The sequence below is a fragment of the Triturus cristatus genome, chromosome 9, assembly GCF_964204655.1.
Source record: "Triturus cristatus chromosome 9, aTriCri1.1, whole genome shotgun sequence".
NCBI lineage: Eukaryota > Metazoa > Chordata > Amphibia > Caudata > Salamandridae > Triturus > Triturus cristatus.
The window spans coordinates 397606605-397630780 of NC_140592.1; the positions used below are offsets into that span (position 1 = coordinate 397606605).

General features: G+C 46.4%; 1 protein-coding gene across 8 annotated transcripts in view; it reads left to right on the plus strand.

The window, feature by feature from the left end:
• The window catches only part of LOC146798028 (homeobox protein meis3), a 128640-nt gene that overhangs the window by 59500 nt on the left and 44964 nt on the right, over window positions 1–24176 (plus strand). For all 8 annotated transcript variants that reach the window (XM_085625260.1, XM_085625261.1, XM_085625256.1 and 5 more), the window contains exon 7: window positions 13008–13119. In XM_085625260.1, coding sequence (XP_085481386.1) covers window positions 13008–13119 — 112 coding nt within the window. The remainder of the gene's footprint in view (window positions 1–13007; window positions 13120–24176) is intronic.

The window sequence follows — 24176 nt, forward strand, 5'->3', positions numbered from 1 at the left end:
AGGTAAATTTAGTTCTGCTCTTCCCTGCAATGAGCGAAGTACTTGACTGGAATTATTACTTCCAAGCAGGTGGCCAAAGAACCTGTGAATAATGTGACAGGCAGGTTTAAGGATCAATCATCTTCAAGTCTCTGTCACAAGATCGTGGCACAGACTCCCGACTCAGAAATCAATAACTCTTGCATCCAGGTCCAGGACTATTGGTAGAGGTCACTGGGGAAATTCTGGCTAGTGAAAGAGACTTCAGACTGTATTTATGTGTTGTCATTTACATAGTGCCAACCAAGCAGAATAGAGTGCTGTGCATCATTTGTGGATTTACATATTTGCATTTCAGTGACACTACATTTTGCATATTTACTATTGCTTAAAATTTATTTCATGTTTACACTTTTGGAAACAGTGAGATTAAGTCATTTGCCAAGAACCGCACAGTTTAAAATCCAAGTGCCTTAGCCGCAAGACAGCATCTGCTCCCCTACGGTTCAAGCATACTCCAGTTGTCTGTCTCACGTTAGGCTACATCATGCATAGCTTTTAAAGAGTGGATGCACTTACTCAGTGTTTTTACACGGTGCTAAATTACGTCTCACAGTGTGTGTACAGAAAGAAGAGAAACAGCGATGCGGCTATCAGATAAGGCGCAGTGTACCCAGTGACCACAGTAATGCCTTTAGTAAACACTCACGTTCTTAGAGATAATTCTGGTCTATTTGCTTTTCGTCGTTCTTTAAGTGCGAGAGGAAGTTTATTCTACGAAATGAGATCTTATCGGGAAGATTCTAATTCTTAAGACTGATATCTTGAAATGTGCGACAGCCAGTGCTTTGTTGTCAAGGGCACTTGACCAGTTGTGGCAGCTAAGGTCGTCGTACAGGCACTTCGATCTCTTTCCCCACACACCCTTGTGGACAAGGGTTAGTTCCTGAACTCTGACCCCTCTCTATCAGAGCCAATGGAGAGCGTGTCAGTGAACACAGCAGTTCCTCATAAGAGGCATTAACAGTTGTTCACTGTGGCAGAAATTACACAGTAGTAGCACCATAGACTGTTCCAGAAGCTAGCGGGGAGCTGTATGGAACCATGGCGTAACAAAATGGTTATCATTTCTATCAATTGGCTTAACCAGGGAGTAACGCAGCCTGCAGCCCCCTTCGATAAAGAGACCCACCAGCCCCAGAGGGCCCACCTTTGCGTATTTCTGAAGCCTAGGTGAAAGTTTGAGAGACCCCCACCAAAGTCTGCAGTAGGTCCGCATCAATTTTCGTTACGACACTGGACTTAATTCATTACTCAATATTGTTTTTCATTTTATCACTACTATTAATATGGAAGTTTGGACTGTTGGTCTAGGGCAGTGATACTCAAAGTACGGCCCAGGGCCGCTTGCGGCCCTCCTGACCTTTACATGTGGCCCCCTGATCAACAGCGGCACTGGGCTGCTGTTCACTGAACTCAGCAATAACGTTAAAAAGAAGTAAAAATTACAGGAAGCCTTTATTCAAAGGTTAATTAAAGTTTAAAAAAAAGAAAGTAACTAGATTCTCGTGCTCCACTTAACTTTAGGAACACCTTCATTTTCAAAGCTAACTTGCAGCAAAAGAGCACAAATCTGATAACGTCTCTTCAAAATTTAAGAGTGTATTTCATTCCACACTATTTGGTAGAATGATCTCAGGCTTTCTGGTTTCACAATGTGCACTTTGCTTCCCCTATACCCACTTTACCGCCCCTCCCCACCGCCACCCTGCTGGCATCAATGCGGCCCTCATCACAGACCAAACTTTGTGGCCCTTGGGAAAATGTTTGTGAGTACCCATGGTCTATGGCATGGGTACTCACAAACATTTTCCCTGGGACCACAAAGTTTGGCCTATGGTGTGAACGAGGGCCGCACTGATGACAGCGGGGGATGTAAAGTGTGTGTATCTACTAGATGTCTTTAAAATGTAGGTGTTCTTAAAGTTAAGGGCCTAGTTACTTCCTTTCCCTAACTGCAATTAATCTTTAAATAAGTGATTGTTGTAAATTTAACATTTTTTTTCCACGTTAGTGATGAGTCGAGTAAACAGCAGCCCAGTGTTGCTGCTGCCTAGGGAGCCGCATGTAAAGGTCAGGAGGGCCTCATGTGGCCCCCGGGACGTACTTTGAGTATCACTGGCTCACTCTAGGGGCTACATTGCCACATTTGAAACACGGGGATCTGAATTTTCGTCCAGGATTCTCCCTTTGACTAATTCTGTATGATCCTGGGCAAATACTTTCATCACCCCGTCCCTTGGTTCACTTACCTGCCAAAGCTGTGAGCACATAAACGAGATTAAATGGCTTTATTGCAGTGCCACTCAAATGTGCTCATAATAGTTTTACTGCAGTTAATGGCGGAGGTTCCAATCAAACTGCATGGACAGGCAAAGAGCAACCACGCAGAGAAGACCGGAGAGCGCCTTAAAAAAACTTCCTCGAGGTTGTGTGTTTTTAACTTACACTTTAAAGTTATCGAATCCGTAATTCCTCACAGATGGCGGAGACGCAGCAGTGAAAGGCCTACACTGATACCGAGGCCTGATAAGGCGTCCGCAGCCGGCTGCCGTCAGATGTGTACAGAGGGGGATTAAAGCGGCCTGTGGCGGGCTTGTTGCTTGCCTGGCCTCCTGCGGCTTTAAACAGGCACCTCCTAACCCCTTTTATTGTGCGTAAGCTGCGTGCGCGGGGTCCTCGTGACTCCCCCGCCCCCTCCTTAACCCCGGTGCCCAGGTTTACCGGGGTCCAGCGATCATGTATCGGGGTTAATCAGAGGCCGAGTCGTATCGGAGGCCTCGGTGGCTGGCTGCAGGCCCAGGGCGCAGGAGAGGCCGAGAGAACACAGAGCGCAGCGCGGCCTGGAACCTGAGCCCCTGCCGGGGCTTGCATCGGCGGGGCTGCATAATTCATCAGCCGGGTCCCCGGGCACACGAGGTCGGGGCGCCCTTTGAAGCCGGATTTGGGGGTCGGCCGGGGTCAGGGTGATTACGTTCCTAGGGGACATGTCCGACAAATGGTTCTGACCGCGGACTGTGAACCCGAGAAGGGTGCGGCCTCTGTGGGCCCCGGCGAACTCAGGGGCCCTTTGGAGTTAAAGCAAAGCTGGGTCAACTTCGTCATCGTGGGCTTCGTATCACGCTGCCGCTTCCAGTAATCGATAGTTTAAAACGGGCAAACTGTGAGCTGCCAAAGTGTTACAAGAGTATCATTGACGGAAGGGGGTCATATGTTGTCTGTAGTGCGTTTTTCATATACTTTGGCAAGCAACAGGTTGCGAGAATCTATATTTAAAACGTTGTTATGTGTTTTTAGGCAAGAAAAGAGGCGCTATAGAATTTTTTTAACTGTGTGAAATTTTATGAGATGTTCCACAGTGTTCTGATTGATTGGTCTAATATGATCTGGTGGCAGCGTTGAAGGCCAATTTTAGACCCAAAACTTCAAATGTGACTATCTGGTGCCTGTTTTTTCCAGCAGCGTGGTGTTTAGTCTAAGTGGGTGGTCTTCAAACTTTCTAGTGCCGCCCCCCCCCTCTATCCCAGTGGGGGGGAAAAAACATCACCCCTCCCTTCAGAATTTTTTTACAATTATTTTATTAAATTGCCAATGTTTAAATATGTCTATACATATTTAAACACTGCAGTTACGTTCTGTTACTGTTTTAAAACTGCAATCAAATATATGATTGACAAACATGCTATTCTGGTAAGGCAGGCCTTACTGGCAGGTACAAGTAAACATGATTGCCAAACATACTATTGTGGCCAGGAAGGCCTTACTAGCAGGTACAAGTATCCACAGTCTGACTATTAGAAGTCGGGGGTGGGGTTTTTTGAAGAATATTTGGAGTTCTATCCCTTTTGAAACATACTCCCAACTAGGATATAAATAGCAAAATATGTTAGTGATGGCCCATAACAGAGCAGCTTGCTGCCACAATTTTTTTTTATTTTCAAACAAAGCGCTATTATTAGTACAAAGCTTCTTTTGGCCAGTGCCTGGCCCCTCCCTGGGATCACTTGAGCCCCCCCCCCCCAAGTTTGAAGGCCCCTGGTCTAATCACATAAAACCAACCAGAAATGCATACTAGTGATTGTCTCTAAACCTAATTAAAATAGGGTCACACTACCCAATGTACTCATTTTGACCACCTTTGAACGGTAAATGGCTTTGAACCCATCACCTGCAGATGTTAGAGCCGTGCGCAAGCCTCTAAGCTATTTTATTTCACTTATTTGGGGTCTGATTACAAGTGGTCTCTTATGTTGCCAGTCCTCCTAAATGACCATGAATGCTCAGGGATCACATTTATAAGAGTGATGAGTTTTATCACACCGGATGCAATCAAGTTCACATCCTCTGTTAAATTTTGGCTGGTCAAACTTGTCAAGAGTTAATCAAGGGGAAAAGTCCCGGTGTTTACCTGGGCGTATGGATTTTAGCCCAGTAAGCACAAAAATGTTATACCTCAAAAATTAGGAATCTAAAGTTATCACACAAGATAAATTCCGAACACCTTAATATCAGATTTTATCAGGAATGATAGTTATGGCTTCAGACACGGACAGCTCATAAGCAGGCCCTTGCTGTCTTATACGCGCCTCCCTCTCAGATTTCAATTTGGGGGCTCCCTTTATGCATCCAGTTCGATATCGATGCTTTATTGGTTTACCCATTCAGGGCCTGATTTGATTTAAATATTGGCGTATAGGAAACTTTCAGAAACAAACATAACGGATATCCCGTCTGCTGTTTTACAAGTGCATTACAGCCTGGGATTCTTTTATTTTTTAAATTTGTTTATTGGTTTTTCATCAAAGCCATACATACATGATTGGACAACAACTCTAATATGCTCAACAGATCACAGGACGGCAGTTAGTACTTAATGTGGACTACAACCTCTCCTCCCGGCCCATCCGAGTGTTTATTTCCATTGCAACAGTAGGTGACACACAGAGATTCCCCCGATACACATTCCACTTCGACCACTTTTTATCCCATTTCTTGGGGCAACCCCTGGCCCCAAAGACCACGGTCTCTGCCAGTATACATCTATCCATCTCATTCGCCCACAGCCTGGGATTCTTGAAATCCTTTAGAAGGGATATCCGTCATGTTTGTGATGGAGTATCCAGCCTGTCAAAATCAGGCCCTAGTCACATAGGCATGTACAGGGCTTTAAGTGGGATGAAAAAACTAGGGGGTCTCTCAAAGGGGTGTGGTCAATGTAATTAAGGGCGTGGCTTAAAAACACATAAGCTAAAAACCTTTGTTTATCATAGTGTGCCGCCCTACTTGTATTTTGCTGTTTCTGTCATTGCATCCAGATATATGAAACAATAAGTAACTTTATGCCTACAAGTAAGGACTATTTGCTTTGTTTATGGTTGTTAGTTGCAAAAGATAAATAAGCATCAACTATGGCTTGTATATAATATTTAAAAAGCTTCCACTTAAAGCCCTGAAGACACCACAACAACGTTGCTGCTCCAGAGTTTCAAAAAGAGTAGGGAACTCCAAAGAGAAAATGACTCTTTAAAGGATTTCCCTTTCCCTACAACGCTCACCTGGCATGACGTCATGCTGTAACTTCTCCACTAGTGAGAAGTGAGCAGTGTGAGCACGCGCACATCAATGTGCCTGCTGTCACTGCAGTCCGCCTGTGCCAGGGCACAAAACAGAGCGTTTCGAGGCCTCCTTTAAAAAACTGCCAGTGCTGAGCACCAGTGAGACCCGGCCCACTTAAAGCCTTGGGCATGTACCTGCTCATTTCATATAGGTCCCTATAGCCCATGTTGTAAATGGTTTATTCTCTTAGTTCAATTTAGGCTTTTCCTTCTTTAGGGTTAATCTAGGTGCCAAGAGTATGAAACAGGTGCTTACCTGTATTGTTATACAGGCACCTACATCTCATAGGATGTTGCATTTTCCAACATTTTAAAAATGCCTCCTTCAGCTTTTTGTTTAATATTAATTACAATATTCATAGTTACACAAGCATAACTGCATTGGGTGATGCAATATGTATTTCAGTATTTAATGGAGGGTTCACTGCTGGAGTCAAGCAGAACCATGAGCAGTAACTGATGATGTCTGGTAGATCAGGGGCTGCATGTGTCAGGCTGGGGATGGTCTGTTAGTCTGAAGAGAGAATAATAGTTACTGAAGTTAGGCTGGAGCACTGATAATGGAGGCAGGCTGGAGCAGTGATGCTGAAGTTAGGCTGGAGCAGTGATGCTGGAGACAGGCTGGAGCAATGATGCTGGAGCATTGATGCTGGAGCAGTGATGCTGGAGCAATGATGCTGGAGCAGTGATGCTGGAGCATTGATGCTGGAGCAGTGATGCTGGAGCAGTGATGCTGGAGCAATGATGCTGGAGACAGGCTGGAGCAATGATGCTGGAGCATTGATACTGGAGCAGTGATGCTGGAGCAGTGATGCTGGAGCAGTGATGCTGGAGCAGTGATGCTGGAGCGATGATGCTGGAGACAGGCTGGAGCAATGATGCTGGAGCAATGATGCTGGAGCAGTGATGCTGGAGCATTGATGCTGGAGCAGTGATGCTGGAGCAGTGATGCTGGAGCAATGATGCTGGAGACAGGCTGGAGCAATGATGCTGGAGCATTGATACTGGAGCATTGATGCTGGAGCAGTGATGCTGAAGTTAGGCTGGAGCAGTGATGCTGGAGACAGGCTGGAGCAATGATGCTGGAGCAGTGATGCTGGAGCAGTGATGCTGGAGCAGTGATGCTGGAGCATTGATGCTGGAGCAGTGATGCTGGAGCATTGATACTGGAGCAGTGATGCTGGAGCAGTGATGCTGGAGCAGTGATGCTGGAGCAGTGATGCTGGAGCAGTGATGCTGGAGCAATGATGCTGGAGCATTGATGCTGGAGCAGTGATGCTGGAGCAGTGATGCTGGAGCAGTGATGCTGGAGCATTGATGCTGGAGCAGTGATGCTGGAGCATTGATGCTGGAGCAGTGATGCTGGAGCAGTGATGCTGGAGCAGTGATGCTGGAGCAGTGATGCTGGAGCAATGATGCTGGAGACAGGCTGGAGCAATGATGCTGGAGCATTGATACTGGAGCATTGATGCTGGAGCAGTGATGCTGAAGTTAGGCTGGAGCAGTGATGCTGGAGACAGGCTGGAGCAATGATGCTGGAGCATTGATGCTGGAGCAGTGATGCTGGAGCAGTGATGCTGGAGCAGTGATGCTGGAGCATTGATGCTGGAGCAGTGATGCTGAAGTTAGGCTGGAGCAGTGATGCTGGAGACAGGCTGGAGCAATGATGCTGGAGCATTGATGCTGGAGCAGTGATGCTGGAGCAGTGATGCTGGAGCAGTGATGATGGAGGCAGGTTGGAGCAGTGATGCTGAAGTTAGGCTGGGGAAGTGATGCTGGAGGCAGGCTGGAGCACTGATGATGGTGGCAGGCTGGAGCAGTGATGCTGAAGTTAGGCTGGAGCAGTGATGCTGAAGACAGGCTGGAGCAATGATGCTGGAGCAGTGATGCTTGAGGCCGGCTGGAGCAGTGATATCGGAGGCAGGCTGGAGCAATGATGCTGGAGCGATGATGCTGGAGGCAGGCTGGAGCAATGATGCTGGAGCGATGATGCTGGAGGCAGGCTGGAGCAGTGATGCTGAAGTTAGGCTGGGGAAGGGATGCTGGAGGCAGGCTGGTACAGTGATGGTGGAGGCCGGCTGGAGCACTGATGATGGTGGCAGGCTGGAGCAGTGATGCTGGAGCAGGCTGGAGCAGTGATGCTGGAGCAGTGATGCTGGAGGCAGGCTGGAGATTAAGCTCTTGAAGTCTTGCTGGAGCAGGGTGCTGCAGGTGTCGGGGGTGCTGGAATCATAATTAAGGAGAATTTGCTGGAGTCGGGGAGGGGGGTGGGGATGGTACAAGTTGTCTGGTTCAGGCTGGTGCTGGAGTCAGGCTGGATCCAGGGGCGTCGCTTCCTTTAGTTCAGCAGGTGCAGTGGTACCAGGACCCAGCGGTCTAAGGGTCCCATTGAACTCTGATTATTGCTGTATTTTACATTTCAAGCAGCAGCCAGTAGGGCCCATTTCCATCCACGCAATATGGCCCAGGACACACTGGCTATTACACTGACTCAAGCAGGCGGTGGCGGTGTTGGAGCAGGAACTGGTAGGATCAGGCTGGAGGAGGAACCCGACAGCCTGGATTAGAACTGGGGGTGGCTGGGATGTCGCCTACTTGAAGTCTAGAGTCGCGGGTCTGGAAGTAAACCCTTCAACTACTCCCCTGCCAGAGCCAGTGAACTCAAAGTTCTGCCACCGCCACCAGTACGTGCCAGGCAGGAACTTTGCTTTCACCATATGTCACCCCCCACTAAAAACAAACATGCTGTATCCATCACGGTATGGATAAAAAGTTCACTTCTGGGGCCCGCATCCCCACCCCCACGGCCGCCCTCTCTGACTACATCACTGCGCACAGATCTCCTCTCCTGAAACGTTAGACACGGGATGTGAGAGGGCAAAAAGGAATGCTGAGAAATCCGAGAATCTAAAAGCCTGTATAACCATCAATTAAAGTCACAGAAAAACAAGGACTCGGGATGGAAGGAGAGTGCAGAAACAGACGGGGATGGTGGCGGGAGTAGTATACTTAAAGGAGCGGGCGAGGATGGAGGGGTAAGAAACAAAAGGGCATGGGAAAGAGGGTGGAGGGGTTGAATAGATCACATCTAAACTGCCCTGGCTCACAGTGTTACCAACTGTGTCATCTTGGCCAAGCCACTAGCTACGCGCCCAAAGCCTCAAAGCAGTAATCCAGGACTCGGCAAAAGCAGCACCCCTTTACTGTGCTGTCACTGTATCTGGTGTCACAGTGTGACTTGCACTAATGTCTCATTGGCTGAATCAACTAGGTCTCTCAAGGGCCAGTCTGGCCATTTTTTTCACTTTATCCATGCTCTTTTTCTGTGTTTATTTATAAACACTTCATAACTGTGTTTTTTTGGTAGCCTTAAAACACTCTAGATTTCGCGTGGACTTATAAAGCGAAACCTCCGCTTCTCTCTCTATTAGTTGATGGGCAAATACCCACCGGCCTGTGGAGGTTTTGGAAGATTGTGCAAAGTGCCTGACCTTCTGAGAGGCAGGCATTGTTGCACCAAAATGAGGCGGCTGAGTCTTCCCAGGGCTCTTTAAGGGGCAAAATACTTTTCAAGGCGTCTCAAGATTTCACGATTGGCCAGTTTCTAGGTCCTGCTGTACCGTGTACAATCCTATCTGACGCTTTTCTTTATTCGACATTTCCGTAGACATTCTTTGCATTTCCTGGTACTAAATGACCCCCTGTTTTGCCAGTGAAGGATTGCGTAATCTCCGTGAAGCAATATTTCTATGAATCCAGCTTCTGCGAGATTCCTGCAGTGAGGTCACAGGTCTCTTAGAAACCTTGCATCCGGAGTCTGGAGACCGTGACAGCTCGGGAGGACTCTTGAAGGAAGCCAGATCTCTCTCGGAAGTCTGTGGGGAATAGAACTCTGTTCAAAGTGAAAAGCAAAAGCTGCTTTCTTTTCGTAAACAATGAAAATAACAAAACACACAACAGGGTTATAGAAACGATATAACGTGACTGTGCGTTCCGTATAGAAAAATTGGCGAGAGCAGATGTTTTTAACGCACGCGTCTCGTTTATCCAGATGTGTCATCAACAAGTTTACACGTTCAACAAAGCAACGGCGTGTTTCCATTATCTGAGCACCAGGGGGTGCTGTGGAGTTGCACATGTTTCCTCGGGACAGACAGCGTGCCATTAACTTGTGTCGCACTGCTGCGGCTCCCGGAACAGGTGTGTGCTGGGCCCTCTGGCCCACCCTAGGGGGCGTGGAGGAGTATGGAACCTGTGTGCCAAGCGTGTTTCGTGGTTGCTACTTAAGGGATTTTTTCCGCAGTCTTATTTAGGGGCAATCTGTTGTTGCTTTCTTTTTAGAGCACAGTTGGCGCTTACTGTTTCTTCTCTTTAAATTCACCTTTAAGTAACTGGCATGGCCTTGATGCTAAAATAGCAAGGACATGGAGCCGCCTAATGCAATTTTTAAAAAAAATTAAAATGTTCAATTTAGTTGCACAGGTGTGGGAGTTATTGCAAGTAAGCTGCATTTGTTGTCGGGCACTAGGTATCAAATTTTAGCCAGCAAGTGATGCTTATTGGAAGCAAGCAATACGAAGTAAAAGCAAGCAATACTTAATGGAAGCAAGTAATACTGGAAACAAGCAATACTTAAAGGAAGCAACTATGCGTATTGGAAGCAAGACACATTTATGTCAATGCTTGTTGGGTGTTAACCACACTCTATTTTTATTGGGAGTCAGCCAAACATATTAGAAGCAAGCCATGCACATTGGAAGCAACAGGGCCTTGGGTCCTACCCTAAGGATTTGTTTCAGAAAAGTAATGGCAAATGGTGGGTTGCAATGCGCAATACAACACCAATATTGGCCAATCATTTATAGAAAGCAAAGTGTGGCTGACAGGAAGGGTTAAAAGTTATCCCCTAAAGATATTTTTGGGAAAGAATTTTGCAGATTGTGATAATGTACGTTAATTAAACCAGAAACATTAGACAAAAGCCGAGGCGATGTGCAAAATGTTCCTACAGTTTGCATCAGATGCAGTAAAGTATACTTGCTGAGTGCAGCATGCCTGTTTCTCTATAGCTTCAGCATGGAGATTGTGCAGGCGTCTTGCATATGTAGTTTGAAAATAAAGGCCTGAAAATGCCCCATTCACTCACTAGCAAAGAGACAAGCTGCCCCTCAGGGGAAACTGGAAGCCACCTGAGGCAGGAATTTAGCTTCTATAGGTGATGAGAGGGATGGATCGAATAGGAGAGAGGAACTATAGGAGTACAGTGTTATATTATGTTGATTTCATGCACAGCTCAAATTCTGCCATTGGCCTATTTTCAAAGCACGACAGTGGAATAGAAGAGGTCAAGCCAGGTAAAGGAAAGAGGCGTCTACTCTGGATAGTGCCCTCAGATCCACACTGCTGGCAGTCATGTGATACTCTCTCGAAGCTCAAGATGATGCAGAAGGAAAATGGACTTAAAAAGCGCTTTGAAGTTCAGGGACAAGTGCCATGCAACAAAACCATCTATTTAAATGGTAGATAATAAAAAAGGGCAAGTCTTAGGTTGAGGCAGGGGTGGGTTGGGAAGCAGGCAGATCAATTTCTTTCACTATCCTATTTCTCCTGCTTTCGGGTAAGCCTGCAGAAGTCTGCCTCCTAATCATTTTCAACGCAGCACAGTTACTAGAAGTCCACTTCTGCAGGTTGGCAGCCCCTAGTGTTGCCGGGGGAGAGTTGTGAAAATCTGTTATTGCATCAAACAGATTCAAGTATGAACAGTCGTGTCGTGGATGTAAAAAAATGTACCTTAATAAACAAGTTAGGGAGGGAAAAAAGATTTCACAGCTGGTACGTGCTGCTGCGGGCTTGTCACTAACAGAAAAGAGCTTGACTGCTTGCCTGTGTTTTAGGAGTGAGGAAAGGGATACATTTGAAGTGAGGTTGAATACCAAGACAGGTAAGTGGATGGAAAGAAGGGTGGGGGTGGAGATTGCGAAATGCGAATCCGGCGAACAGAAGGTTTCAGGAGCTACGAGGTGAAGTGATCGGGAAGTAAAGGGGTAACTGGTGGGCAGATAGTTGGTAGTGTGACCACTTTATTACAGGTCAGTGTGGCCAATGCCTTCAGTCTTGAACTTTTCACCTACAAACCATTCTTTACAGATGTGTTTGTCAGAGTAGTTTAATGGAAGACCAAAATGCTTTAGGTTATCATTCATAATTCCTGGACTGGAAAGAGCACCCGCTATGACCTGGAGAGAGGTGGTTACAGTAACAGATAGGTGCAAACAGTGGTGACGGATAGCTTTGTAGGTATCAGAAAAGCGTGAGGATCAGTCTATACGAGGATGGGGTTACGGTATAAGGAGGACTTATTGGTCTGATAGGTTAGGCATCTTTGGCCTCTGTTCTCGCCCAGTAAACAGCGAGTGATGGAGCAGAAACCATGATGGAGCAGCAACCAGAGCGTCTGCAGTTAGCAGTGATGGCGACTTGACAGTGAAGTGGACAGGATAGACCAGCAGTGAGGAGAAGGCCATCCCACCAAGATCTTTTCTGGTTATCTGCTCTACTAGTCATGGGAAGAGAAAGCTGCATTAGCCCGAGCAGTCGTTGCTTCTCCAGTGACAGGAAACCAACAACCCTATCCTACGGAGCTCCTCAACTCTGGCGCATGTATTTTCAGAGTCCTAGAAAGAATGACATTTTGTTGTCCGGGCACTCCCCTCAGATTAGCAACATGATCGTATTTGAGGCCGTTGGTTAAATCTGACATGGTGTCATCGGACAACGTAATGCCATTTTTGCTGCCTGTTAATTCAAGAGGTGAATGAGTTGAAAAATGCTAGTCATTCACTACCTGTCTGAAGGCAGGGCTGCTATCACCCAGTATGTATGTAAATATATGTAGGGTATACCTGAATGCAACTATATCCAAGGATGGGAATAGCTTGGTTTCTACCGAGATAACCCTCCCGGGGTGATTCGTGCGCATTATAAATTAATGTAACATAAGATATTAATATAATCCAGATATATTGTATATTCTTATCACAATTGCAATGCTCAAAATAATTTTTCAATTGCGGTAATCATGTTGGAGTCACAATAAATGCAATGCACGTGCTTTTCATGTAATTAAAAAAATATGCAAAGCGGAATGCAGAGTATGTAAATCCCATCTAGGTGATTTGACAAACACATTAATCTTGAGCCAGAGAAGATGGACTGGGATTTTTTTTGCCAGAAAAATTGGGAATCCAGTCTACATTAATTGATTGATAGTTTACTGCAGACTTTGCATAGCATGCACTGTTGAGTGGAGAGCTCTGGGAAATCCACAACTTACACTTTCTGTCTTGCCTTCAGAATAACTCTTGGATACGTGATCATGACGAAACGGGCTCCACGCACTCCGGCACGCCCGGCCCCTCGAGCGGTGGAATTGCCTCACAGAGCGGCGACAACTCCAGTGAACAAGGTAGGAAAATTTGCCTCTTCCCCTTCCACCCTTGCTGTGATTTTGCCTCTTCCCCTTCCACCCTTGCTGTGCTTTTGCCTCTTCCCTTTCCACTCTTGCTGTGCCTCTTCCCCTTCCACCCTTGCTGTGCTTTTGCCTCTTCCCCTTCCACCCTTGCTGTGCTTTTGCTTCTTCCCCTTCCTCCCTTGCTGTGCTTTTGCCTCTTCCCCTTCCACACTTGCTGTGCTTTTGCTTCTTCCCCTTCCACCCTTGCTGTGCTTTTGCCTCTTCCCCTTCCACCCTTGCTATGCTTTTGCTTCTTCCCCTTCCACCCTTGCTGTGCTTTTGCCTCTTCCCCTTCCACACTTTCTGTGCTTTTGCTTCTTCCCCTTCCACCCTTGCTGTGCTTTTGCCTCTTCCCCTCCCACCCTTGCTGTGCTTTTGCTTCTTCCCCTTCCACCCTTGCTGTGCTTTTGCCTCTTCCCCTTCCACACTTGCGGTGCTTTTGCTTCTTCCCCTTCCACCCTTGCTGTGCTTTTGCCTCTTCCCCTTCCACCCTTGCTGTGCTGTTGCCTCTTCCCCTTCCACCCTTGCTGTGCTGTTGCCTCTTCCCCTTCCACCCTTGCTGTGCTTTTGCCTCTTCCCCTTCCACCCTTGCTGTGCTTTTGCCTCGTCCCCTTCCACCCTTGCTGTGCTTTTGCCTCTTCCCCTTCCACCCTTGCTGTGCCTCTTCCCCTTCCACCCTTGCTGTGCTTTTGCCTCTTCCCCTTCCACCCTTGCTGTGCTTTTGCCTCTTCCCCTTCCACACTTGCTGTGCTTTTGCTTCTTCCCCTTCCACCCTTGCTGTGCTTTTGCCTCTTCCCCTTCCACCCTTGCTGTGCTTTTGCCTCGTCCCCTTCCACCCTTGCTGTGCTTTTGCCTCTTCCCCTTCCACCCTTGCTGTGCTTTTGCCTCGTCCCCTTCCACCCTTGCTGTGCCTCTTCCCCTTCCACCCTTGCTGTGCTTTTGCCTCTTCCCCTTCCACCCTTGCTGTGCTTTTGCCTCTTCCCCTTCCACCCTTGCTGTGCTTTTGCCTCTTCCCCTTCCACCCTTGCTGTGCTCCTTGCCTTCTAAGCGGTGCTCACTCTCCTGTACAGTACATCTCCTCTTCCATCCAGGCTTCCTCCTCTTCAACAGTGTCTTCTTTCTTTTAATGCTTTTTTAACAGCGCTACCCTTAAGAGAATAGTGTCAGTGTGCTTTACATTTACACAGAATGCGAGACTGTGGTATGCAAAATACATTCAAACATAGAAACCTAAAATAGGGTTTTTAAACTTTAATCAGAGCAGGACAAGACAGTGAGGGTGTGGGGGATAGTGTTGGGGGTTGGATGGGACAAGAAAAGCTCTTTCTGTTCCTTTAATCTTTCCAGTGCTCCTTTCCCTTTCAAACACTGCTTCTCCCATACAGAGCTGGCTTTAGGGCAGTACAACCGGAGTGGCTGCACTGGGCGCTGACCTCAAGGGGCGGGGTGCTGTGTTAAGCAATAACTTATGATTGGAGAGATGAGGGGCACTTTTGCCCGGTGATAGTGAGAGAATACGAGGAGGCGGTGATGGGTCACCAAACAATTATTGTTGCACGGGCGCCACGAACACTAAAGCCGGCCCTGCTCCCAGACCTTACAGTGTTTCTCCGTCCATACAGTGCTGCTACCCTGTCATACAGTGCTCCCCTCCTTGCATTGTTCCATCCCTCCTTTACAGGGCTCATCCGTTTCCTTGCTATGCTTCCCCCATTGATAACTGCTCCCCTCATTCATAAGCGTTCCTCACGCTGCAGTTACCTTACCATCACCCCCTTGATAGTGCACTGCCCCTTTAAAAAAAAACAAAAAAACTACCAACTCATATTTTTTTGCCACTTTGAGGAGTACCTATTTTGAGTAGTTGTGAATCGGTGCAGTAGCTGTTTCTTGTGTGATTTAACTTGATGACTATTTTTTGGCTGGCTGTTGTAAGTGTGAACCCCTTTTTAATAGGTTGAAGCCTACCTGACAGCATGTGAAGACATTTTAGGGACTTATCGAAATCTTACCTCAAAATGTCTTTCGCCCACTGCTTATCATTGGCTTTGTATTTTTTCACTCACATTTGCTTTCTTACTATTAACTGGGTTTATTTGTTTTAGTCAATCCATTTGTGTTTCTCCCTCCTATGGAGTATAGACTTTTACCACATCTCTGATTGGTTCCTTCTATTCTTCCACGAGTGCCACTATTCATGAACTATTCTTTTTTTTAAAGCACTCCATGAGAGTGCATGTATTTACCAGCTGTCTTCCTGGTGTGCTTCTGTGCCCACCCCGTTTTGCCTTGCGTTGTTTTCTCTCGAGTGTTCTGCTCTTGCCCACCCTTCCTTGCCCTTTGCTTTCCCCCTCCTCCCACCCTCCTTTGATATTTGTTTTTCCCCCACCCTCTGTAACCGCTGCACTGTTGTTCCATGCCTGTTGTGTTTTTGCTCCCACCGCCTGCTCCCTGTGAATACATTATCACCTTCTATCACCTCAGCAACACTTCACATTCTCTCTCACTCCCATCCTTCTCCCCAGCTTGTCCTTTCTCTGTGTTGCTTGGTCCCTGGCCCGCTTCCCTATTTCCGTTTCTTTAAAAGCAATTTTGCTAAAAAATGTTAAAAAGTGCTTGTGGTGCTCCTTTTTAGTCACCATTCCCTGTCAGATTGATAAAGAAAAAGAAAAAAATGTGTGCCTCATTTTGGAGTGCACGCAAGAGCGGTGCCTCACTGCTACAAAATGATGCAGCTGCCACATTATAGGGTTTTTATATTTTTTTAATATTTAGCCATACTGCACAGCAATCGCAGTGTGCACAGCATGGCCAAAAATTATGGACAAAGCCAATAGGTATCATAGGCGAGAGCTATTGGCTTTGCCATTGCTTGTTTTAGTTTCGTTCCTGACAGTGCCCAACACCCAAGCTCAAGGCCATTGGTAGCCTTAAAGTGTATTTACCCTCTACAGTCCTTCTCCTTCCGTGCAGCATCCCCTCCTTACTGAATTTGCACTTCCTTAAAGTGTCCCCTGCACCCAGGAGAGGATGTGGCTTAGCGGCCAGAGCGGCCGACCTTAGATCTGGGGAACCAGGTCCAAGTCTCTGCATCGGCTCAACGTCCTGTGATTCTGGGCAAATCACTTAATCTCGCCGTGCCCACCAAAAAATGAATGTGGCCATGTGTAATGTAAATGGAGCTCATGTAAAGTGCTCCAATACCTTCGGGTCGAGTTTGCGCCATAAAAAAATACTGCAAAAAAAATGCTTCCTCGTGGTGTCGATCAGTGTGTTGAAATATTAAGATGGTTAGACGGAGGTTCTTTTCTGCAGTGTTTTGCATGTGTGTAGACTTCCCCGTCCTCCGGCTTTAAGTGTAGGAGTAATGCTATAGTGTCGTTCCCCATCCAGCTGTATAAGCAGCTGGAGAAATTATAGTGAGTCTAAAATGTGTTAATAAAACACTTTCATGGAAGTACAGGCTGATAAATGATGATAAATGGGTGACAATTTTAAAATGTGGGAGACAGGAGTGTTAATTCCCTGTTAAGTCCCTACAGAAATGCTACTGCGCTACTTCAGAAACCTGGAAACATCCCCAAAGGCGATCAGTTCACGGATTAAACATGGTAAAGGGGGCTATAGGTATGGATGGCACGAGAACGTTGGAATATGGGTCCTGTAGTTGTGTTTTCCTATAAAAGGGGTGACACTGCATATCAGAATGCTTTTTGTGTAAAGCTACAACCAGTTGAAGCAGGGATGTTAGTAGGCTGTATATCAAAATATCAAGGTCAGAAATATTGACCTACCGATCACCAAGATCAATAAATGTGGAGTTACGGATAATAAATCTACGTTTACGTGTTTAGATTTACCTGGACAATATAGAGGGAGTCGCTGTTCTGCAGTCAGCATTTTTCAAGGTTGATCATAGAAACTCATTATTGTGGTAGAACACTGTCCACTGAAGGTCCACATGGGCCAGATCCATGCCAGATTTTCTGGTTAACCAATCGTTTTGTGCATGTGTTTTATTTAGATGAATTCCATTTATTTGTATTTAAGTCTATATTGTCAAACCTGGCATGGATCCTGAGTTGAAGATAACCTCTCCCACCCAGTTGACAGCTTTGGGCAGTAGTAGGCAGCAGAATGATAATATCTTTTTAGCAGGGTTCATTCAATTGCCTTTGTTAATTCTTTGCTTGCCTCCATTCACAATCACATATTCCTTCTCATGTGGCAGCGTAGGTGGGGGAGGATCTAAAATAAAACCTGAATTAAGTCTATTTTTGCTGAAGATGTGGAGGTGAGAACAAGGAAGCTTTGAATCTAAGTTTAGGAATCACTTGTCAATGCGTAACCTCGATTGAAAAAAAAAATACTGTGCCGCATGACAAAGCAAGAGAACAAAATAAGCTTCAGTAAAAAACATTCAAAACTTGTGCTCAGTAGGGCAGTTCCAAGCTGGTATTGTAAAGCATAAATGTTTGGGAATTCACACCTGGTATCCAGTTTGGGCCCTATGGAGAATAATAAAGGCATATATCCTGTGACCAGATCTAGCAACTTGTCACATCTCACGTTAGCGTGGTTCATCCTATCCTCTTTCTGGAGGCCTGAAAGTACCAGGATTCAAAGAGAAAACTGAATGTGCGATATCCATGGCAAACACAACAAGATGATGGACAGAGTGCTGAAACTTTTCAACAAGTGACCCCCAGTCAAGAGATCTGGGTTTATTCCATCATTATTTTGCCCACTATGCCACCACAGATTGGACCCAGCCATATGCAAATAAGTCTTGACCATGCTCCCCATGGAAAGAGTCCTGCCCAAACTGCCAGCCAGGTCCTCCCCGGACCAGAAACAAGCATCTTGGGACCCTTAAACTGGAATGGCATGGGGAGCAAAAAAACGATGGATTTAGGCCCAGATCTCTATACTGGGGAGAATATTTGACATTGTTCAACATTCTGTCCATCAATTGTTCTTTTTGCAGTCCTGACAAGGACACATTGGATTCATCTGTAAAATGTGGACATACAGGGACAAATTCAGCAGGTGATGATAGAGGCAGGGCAACAGCTTCTCACATTTTAATTGTATAAAGGTGTGGTTGGCAGCGTGCATGTTGTAGATTCACGTGCTGTGTGCTATTCTGCATACTAGTGTTGGGTTCGGAACTTTGCAACTTGTTTTTCTTTGGAAGTTTTGCTGCGGGTAATGATGGGATAACCAGGCTCGGCATTTCGAGCCACTTGGAATTTTACTTACAACCTGTCGGATGAGAAGAGAGAACCGAAGGAATATGTTCTAGCTCAGGCAGACCCAAACTGCGCAGGAAGAGGATGGAATTTAGAGAGACGGAGCTGAGGCTGGAGGAGGAGACGCTACAGTGCAAGGATTTGGAAAGCTCCATGTAGGATTAGTTTGTCATTTAGGTGCGCCCATTCCACAAGGGACAGCACCATTTTGTAGCCCATTTGCTGCAATCCGGCGCACATCTAAGGTTACTGGCTACAGTGGCCTTAATTTAGCACCATTTCTTAAAAAACATACAGTAGGACGAAGTGCAGAGTTAGACTGGGCATTGGGACACGCCTTTTCACCATTGGTGTTCATGTGTGTTTTTTATGGTTTGGCATTGCTTAGATGGACTATACTCTATGGCCAGGGCTTTTTGGGTATGGCTACAGTGTCCCATTGGTGTTCCCATTATATTTTGGTGATGTGGCATCAAGTAGTACCAATGTGTTGTTTAAGAACCGCACACTCTTTGAAGGCCTGTCATTAAATCGCCGTGCTTCCTCTAATCGCACTTGAGAATTGATGTGTTTTAATTTACTGTCCTGATAACATGGTGCTTCATTTATGGCTTTTTTCTTCATAAAGTAAGGATGTTTATGCACTTACGCTTCCTTAAAGCTGCAACTGAAATACTGGCCCTTGGTTAAAAGTTTCTGCTCAGCAGTATTTTCCTCTGAACGCCTTTTAGGTTCGCCATATACAATGCAGACTTCATATTCGGACTCCTTTTCAGAACACTTTTCTGTGAGTTATGACTTGCGTCTGCTAAGCAAAGGACCCTGCTCCCAGCGTCCATATTGCCGTTGCCCAAAATGTAGGTTTTTAATCGGATTTTCTTTCTAGTTTTAGTGCAGTCAACAGACAAAAGGTACAAAAACAGACATCTTCCATCACCAAACACTTCCCCGGGGTGAAAAGCCAGTCCTCTTGGCTCTGTCAATGCTTCTTCTTTGTATCTGGGATTGGTGGAGGTTTTGTTTGGTTCATAAAGTTTCTTTTCGTTGCAGTTGTCATGATGGAGTTGTATATTGCTAGCTTCATTTCTTTACTGTGTCACATAATGGTGTTTTGTTGTGTTATCAGTTGAATCGATTAGAACTATGATGATCGCGTGGCCTTTTGGGCATACCTTTTATCTGCACTGGGTCTCTGGTATCCCTGGCCTTTATGGTCTGTGTGTGAGCTAGAGCTGGTCTCTCTGAGGCCAGGGGCATACCGTTGGTCTTGCTCTCTGAATGGGTGTGTGAGGGCCAGTAACAATCAGTGTACGCAGGTGGCGTAACTGGGGTGGTGGCACTCTTTTGGGGGGCGGTGGAGCTGAGCAAGCTGTCTGCCGACTAACATCCCCCACCCCCCCCGAGAAACAGTCCTTCCTGCTCTTTCCTGCACCGGGTGGCAAACTCAGGGACCGCCCTGGAAGGCAGTAGGTCTAGCTACGCCACTGGTGTACGCATGGACGTTGTGGTGTTCGGGACAATACTGGTTGATGGGTACTGTTATACTAGATGGTTACAATGGTTCTGAGGACTATAATGTCTCTATTCTTTCCACAAGCAACCTATTTAGTAATGTGGTATTATAAATTTAGACCTTCATTGGCCCACAAACTATACTTGTTTCCGGTGATAGAGAGTCACCTGTGTCACTGTACATTTGGCATAAATTTCGCCTCCTACGCTAGAGGTGAATGAAATGACTCTGAGGGTTTAGAAAGAGGAACATGTTCATACCCTCATTGCAATGCTCTGGATATTTAACATAGAACAATGAGGAGGAACACATGTCTAGAGCAGGGCACATAGCTTGGTAGGGTAAACACCTGCTGCTGAGCACTTTCTGCAACCTGAAGGCAATAGGTTTCCATCCAAGTGGAGGATCAAGTCTGCCTTGCAACCTTCTGAGGAGGTTGGAAATGGAGTGAAACAGGTGCTTCTGCCTGATTCTGCCACCTGAATGTCTTCCGTATGGATGTTATGAATTAAATCAAGGGAGTGGATTTCCCTCAGTATTAAATGTTTCATGTATCGATGTATGCATGTATGTATGTCTGTATGTATGTGGTACTTACTTATATACCGTGAACCTAGCTAAAAGGCAGAGGATCCCTGTACAACCTCAAAATAAAATCCATAGTCAATATGAGACAGGAGCAGAGCTGGTTTGTCGACTTTTGCTGCATCATGATGTAGTGTCATGTATTCAGGTGTTCCCTAAATTGGAGCAGGAGTGGGGCAGTCTTGATGGATACAGAAATATTGTTCCAGATCCCAGGTGCATAGATGGAGAAGCCCTGTTACCGTATATTTTCTTTTTTGTCCATCTTCATCACCAGTCTGGTGGTAAGTCGTGACCACCACAGATGGTGAGATTGTGAGTCAGGTTTGCGAGGATGCCAGTCATGATGGCTTGGTAAATGATGCAGGTGACTTTGAAAATGGTCCCGGTCAGAAAGGAGAACCAGTGGTGTTACATCGGGGTGGGAATGAAATGGTCATATATCTTCAGGGCTTAATAAGCCTGTTGCAGCAGGGGATGCCTTAAAAGGGGACCAATATGAAGTATGGGAGGCGTGTAGCAGGGCATTGCCACCATCCGAGGGTGTAAACAACACCTCGGAAGTCGGTTTCTGGGAGGAATGATTTCACTTTTTTTAGGGGAGAAAGCTGGTGCCAGGTCATCCTGGTTTGGTTAGTGATGTGTTCTGTTCCTTGAGGGTGAAATCGGTTTCCAGGGTTGAGGTTGAAAGCTACTTCATGCTGTTGAGTCAGGTTTGGACCAGTCCTTGCTTGTTGTTCTTTACAAACAGCAGTAATTTTTGTTTTGGTGAAGTTAAGCTTCAGGTAGGTGCTGGACATCCCCATCTGGCTAAGGTGCAGGCTGTGTTTGAGGGGTTGGATATATGGACTTGAATACATTTTCATATTTAGTTGTGTGTCTTCCAGAAATTAGAGGACTTAAGTCCCCTTCGGTCTCTAAGTAGGGCCTTCACGTTTCTTAAAATTTGTGCTACAGTCTTGGTATTGTGCACTTCGCCAACTCCTCAACTGACCTCGGATTTTTATATAGCACACCACTGCCATATACACGGCCTCTAGGAGCTGACTCGTGGATCAAAATGCCAACTCTTTACTGTGGGAGTCTCCAAGAGAAGAGAGAGTAGTCGTGTCCTATGAAATTGCCCATCACCTGTGTAAGTGTTCAGTGGCTCATGCGCTCAGTAGTTTTGTTTGTGGTAGGGTCTTTTATGTTTATATGTGCTTGGATGTGCGCACACGCAAGACTGGGTCTGAGCATGGACTATTTCTATTGTGTGCCCAGGTAAATTTATGTTTCTATGCATTTCAGCTTGGCTTTAACGTTCATATCTGCTGTTCTCGGGTCTGGGCGGTATGGATACAACCATACGTGTGTGTGTGTGAGTGTGTGTGTTGGTATGGTTTTGCTTGAGTGCATCCATGAACCTTTGCTTTCAGTCTATGCTGGTTGTGTGCGGTGTGTGTATGAGTCTGTGTATACTTTGCATGTGTGGGTGACAGCGTTTTCAGTTTAAGCTACGTATGCACACACTGTGGGTGCATGTGCATGTATGTAGGAGCCTGCATTGAATTTTGAAATGGCTAGCTGTTGTGTTCTCAGTTTATATCTATCTTGAGTACAGCCACGGGCCTTTGTGTTTGCTTCTGTGGCTCTGCTTGGGTGCATGCATGCATGAGCTGAATTTGCATGGTTCTGCATTTTGTGACTTGGACGCATCCGTCTGCGCACGCACGTATGCTCGTGTGTGTGTATATGTTTATGTTCAACCATCATCTTATGACGGCGCCTATGCCTATGATTATTGCAAGATATGCAGGGGGAGGGGGAGCGCGTGCATTCCAGCACATGCCATCTGTTTGATAATTACCCTGAGAACAGGGGCACCCAGCCGAGAAAACCTGAGGGAAGAAGAGAAGAGGGCACAGCGAGGAAGGCCTCCTGCTCGCGGCCTGTGAGACCCAGGCTGCCCAGGGCAGCGAGGTCAGGCCTGGCGGCCCGGAATAGCCCTCCGCAGCCCCTCTGGGGGCAGGGCCAGGGTTCCCCTTTATACCAGAAGACAAGGCGAGAGCCAGCAAATTAACCGGCGGGGCAGATGCCCGCTCCCCCACTGCATGTCTTTTCTACTCCCGCCATTGTGTGTGGAAAGGAAGCGGCCTATGGACTCTGGCCCCCGGTGATTAACAGACAGAATACAGCGGCCCCGTCAATTCATGACTGGAAAGGGGAGGCGTCTGTGGGGAGCGGGGTGTCCCACAGCTCCGATACATGGTGTAATATTGTGCCGTCTCCTCCCTCGCGCTGCTCAAATGATTGCAGCAAGAAACTAGAATCACCTTTCTAAGATGTCTTACTCGTGTATAACATTAGTTCAGTACAAAGTTATTAGAAACCCCGCATAATAGGGCTTCCATCCTCTGTGTGTGTCTGTGTGTGGTGTGTGTGTTTGTGTCTGGGTGTGTGTGTGGTATGTGGTGTGTGTGTGTGTGTGAGTGTGTGTGTGTGTGTGTGTGTGTGTGTGTGTGTGTGTGTGTGTGTGTGTGTGTGTGTTTGTGTCTGTGTGTGTGTGTGTGGTATGTGGTGTGTGTGCGTGCTCTGTGTGTCTGTGTGTGTGTGGTATGTGGTGTCTGTGTGTGTGTGCTGTGTGTGTCTCTGTGTGTGTGGTATGTGGTGTGTATGTGTGTGTCTGTGTGGTGTGTGTGTCAGTGTGTGTTTTTTCCAGAGCCCAGGACAGCGCATGCATGTTTTCCAGTCATGTCTATGAACAGATCAAGTGACTAGTAATAGTTTATTAGTTAATTAAACGAATAAACACGTAAAAAGCGTGCATCTAACATATTTACAAAATTTAAAAAGCGGTGTAGAACAACATCGCATTTCCGGTCAAAAAACATAACCCAGTTATAAAAGCCAACGGCACATTTCAAGATAAAAAAAAGTTACAAATCACAGCCAGAGAACGTGCCCATGCAGATGTATGTGTTCCTTTGGAAGAGAGCTGGGGGGAGGGGGGGGGGGGGGGGGGCAGGAATGTACCATTTGATCCGGGTGCACAATCGCATCATGAATTCTCAATGATCTTAGTTAAGTCTGTGGTGCAGTGGTGCAGAAAGATGCTTCTGTCTCGGGATTTTTTTTATGTGATCAGGTGCCTGCAATCGGTGGGAGAATCTGTAAGATGGCACCCTATCCTGCTAATCCTATGAAAGTAGTAAGCGTGTTAACCGCCCATTGTCATGAGTGACGCCATCGTCCAACTTGGCTTTTTAGCCAAGACCACTTTGCTTCTGTGGATCCTACAGCACCAGAAAGCAAAGTGTTGTTTGTCACAAAAGCAGGACTTGATGAAAGTGTCACTGATGTCAAAGGGTCACTTGAAGATGTGAAGTACTACGTCCATTCTTTCCCATAATGCTTTGTTGCTCTTAAACTGTACCCCTACCAAGTAGTAGGATCCGTCACTAGTTTTGAAGGCTGCATCTCCGCAGTGATTTCAAGAAGAACAATTCAAGAAATAAAAGATCTAGGCTATGGGGATTGGTCTCTACTCAGTTTTAACTGAATTGGGCACCACTAAGTCTTACTGATAAGCCCAGCCCCCATTAGCAGCCAAAACTCTACTCCTGTCATGGCTTCTTACCTCAGTTCAGCCTGCCTCAACCTGAGATACAATGTCACACTAC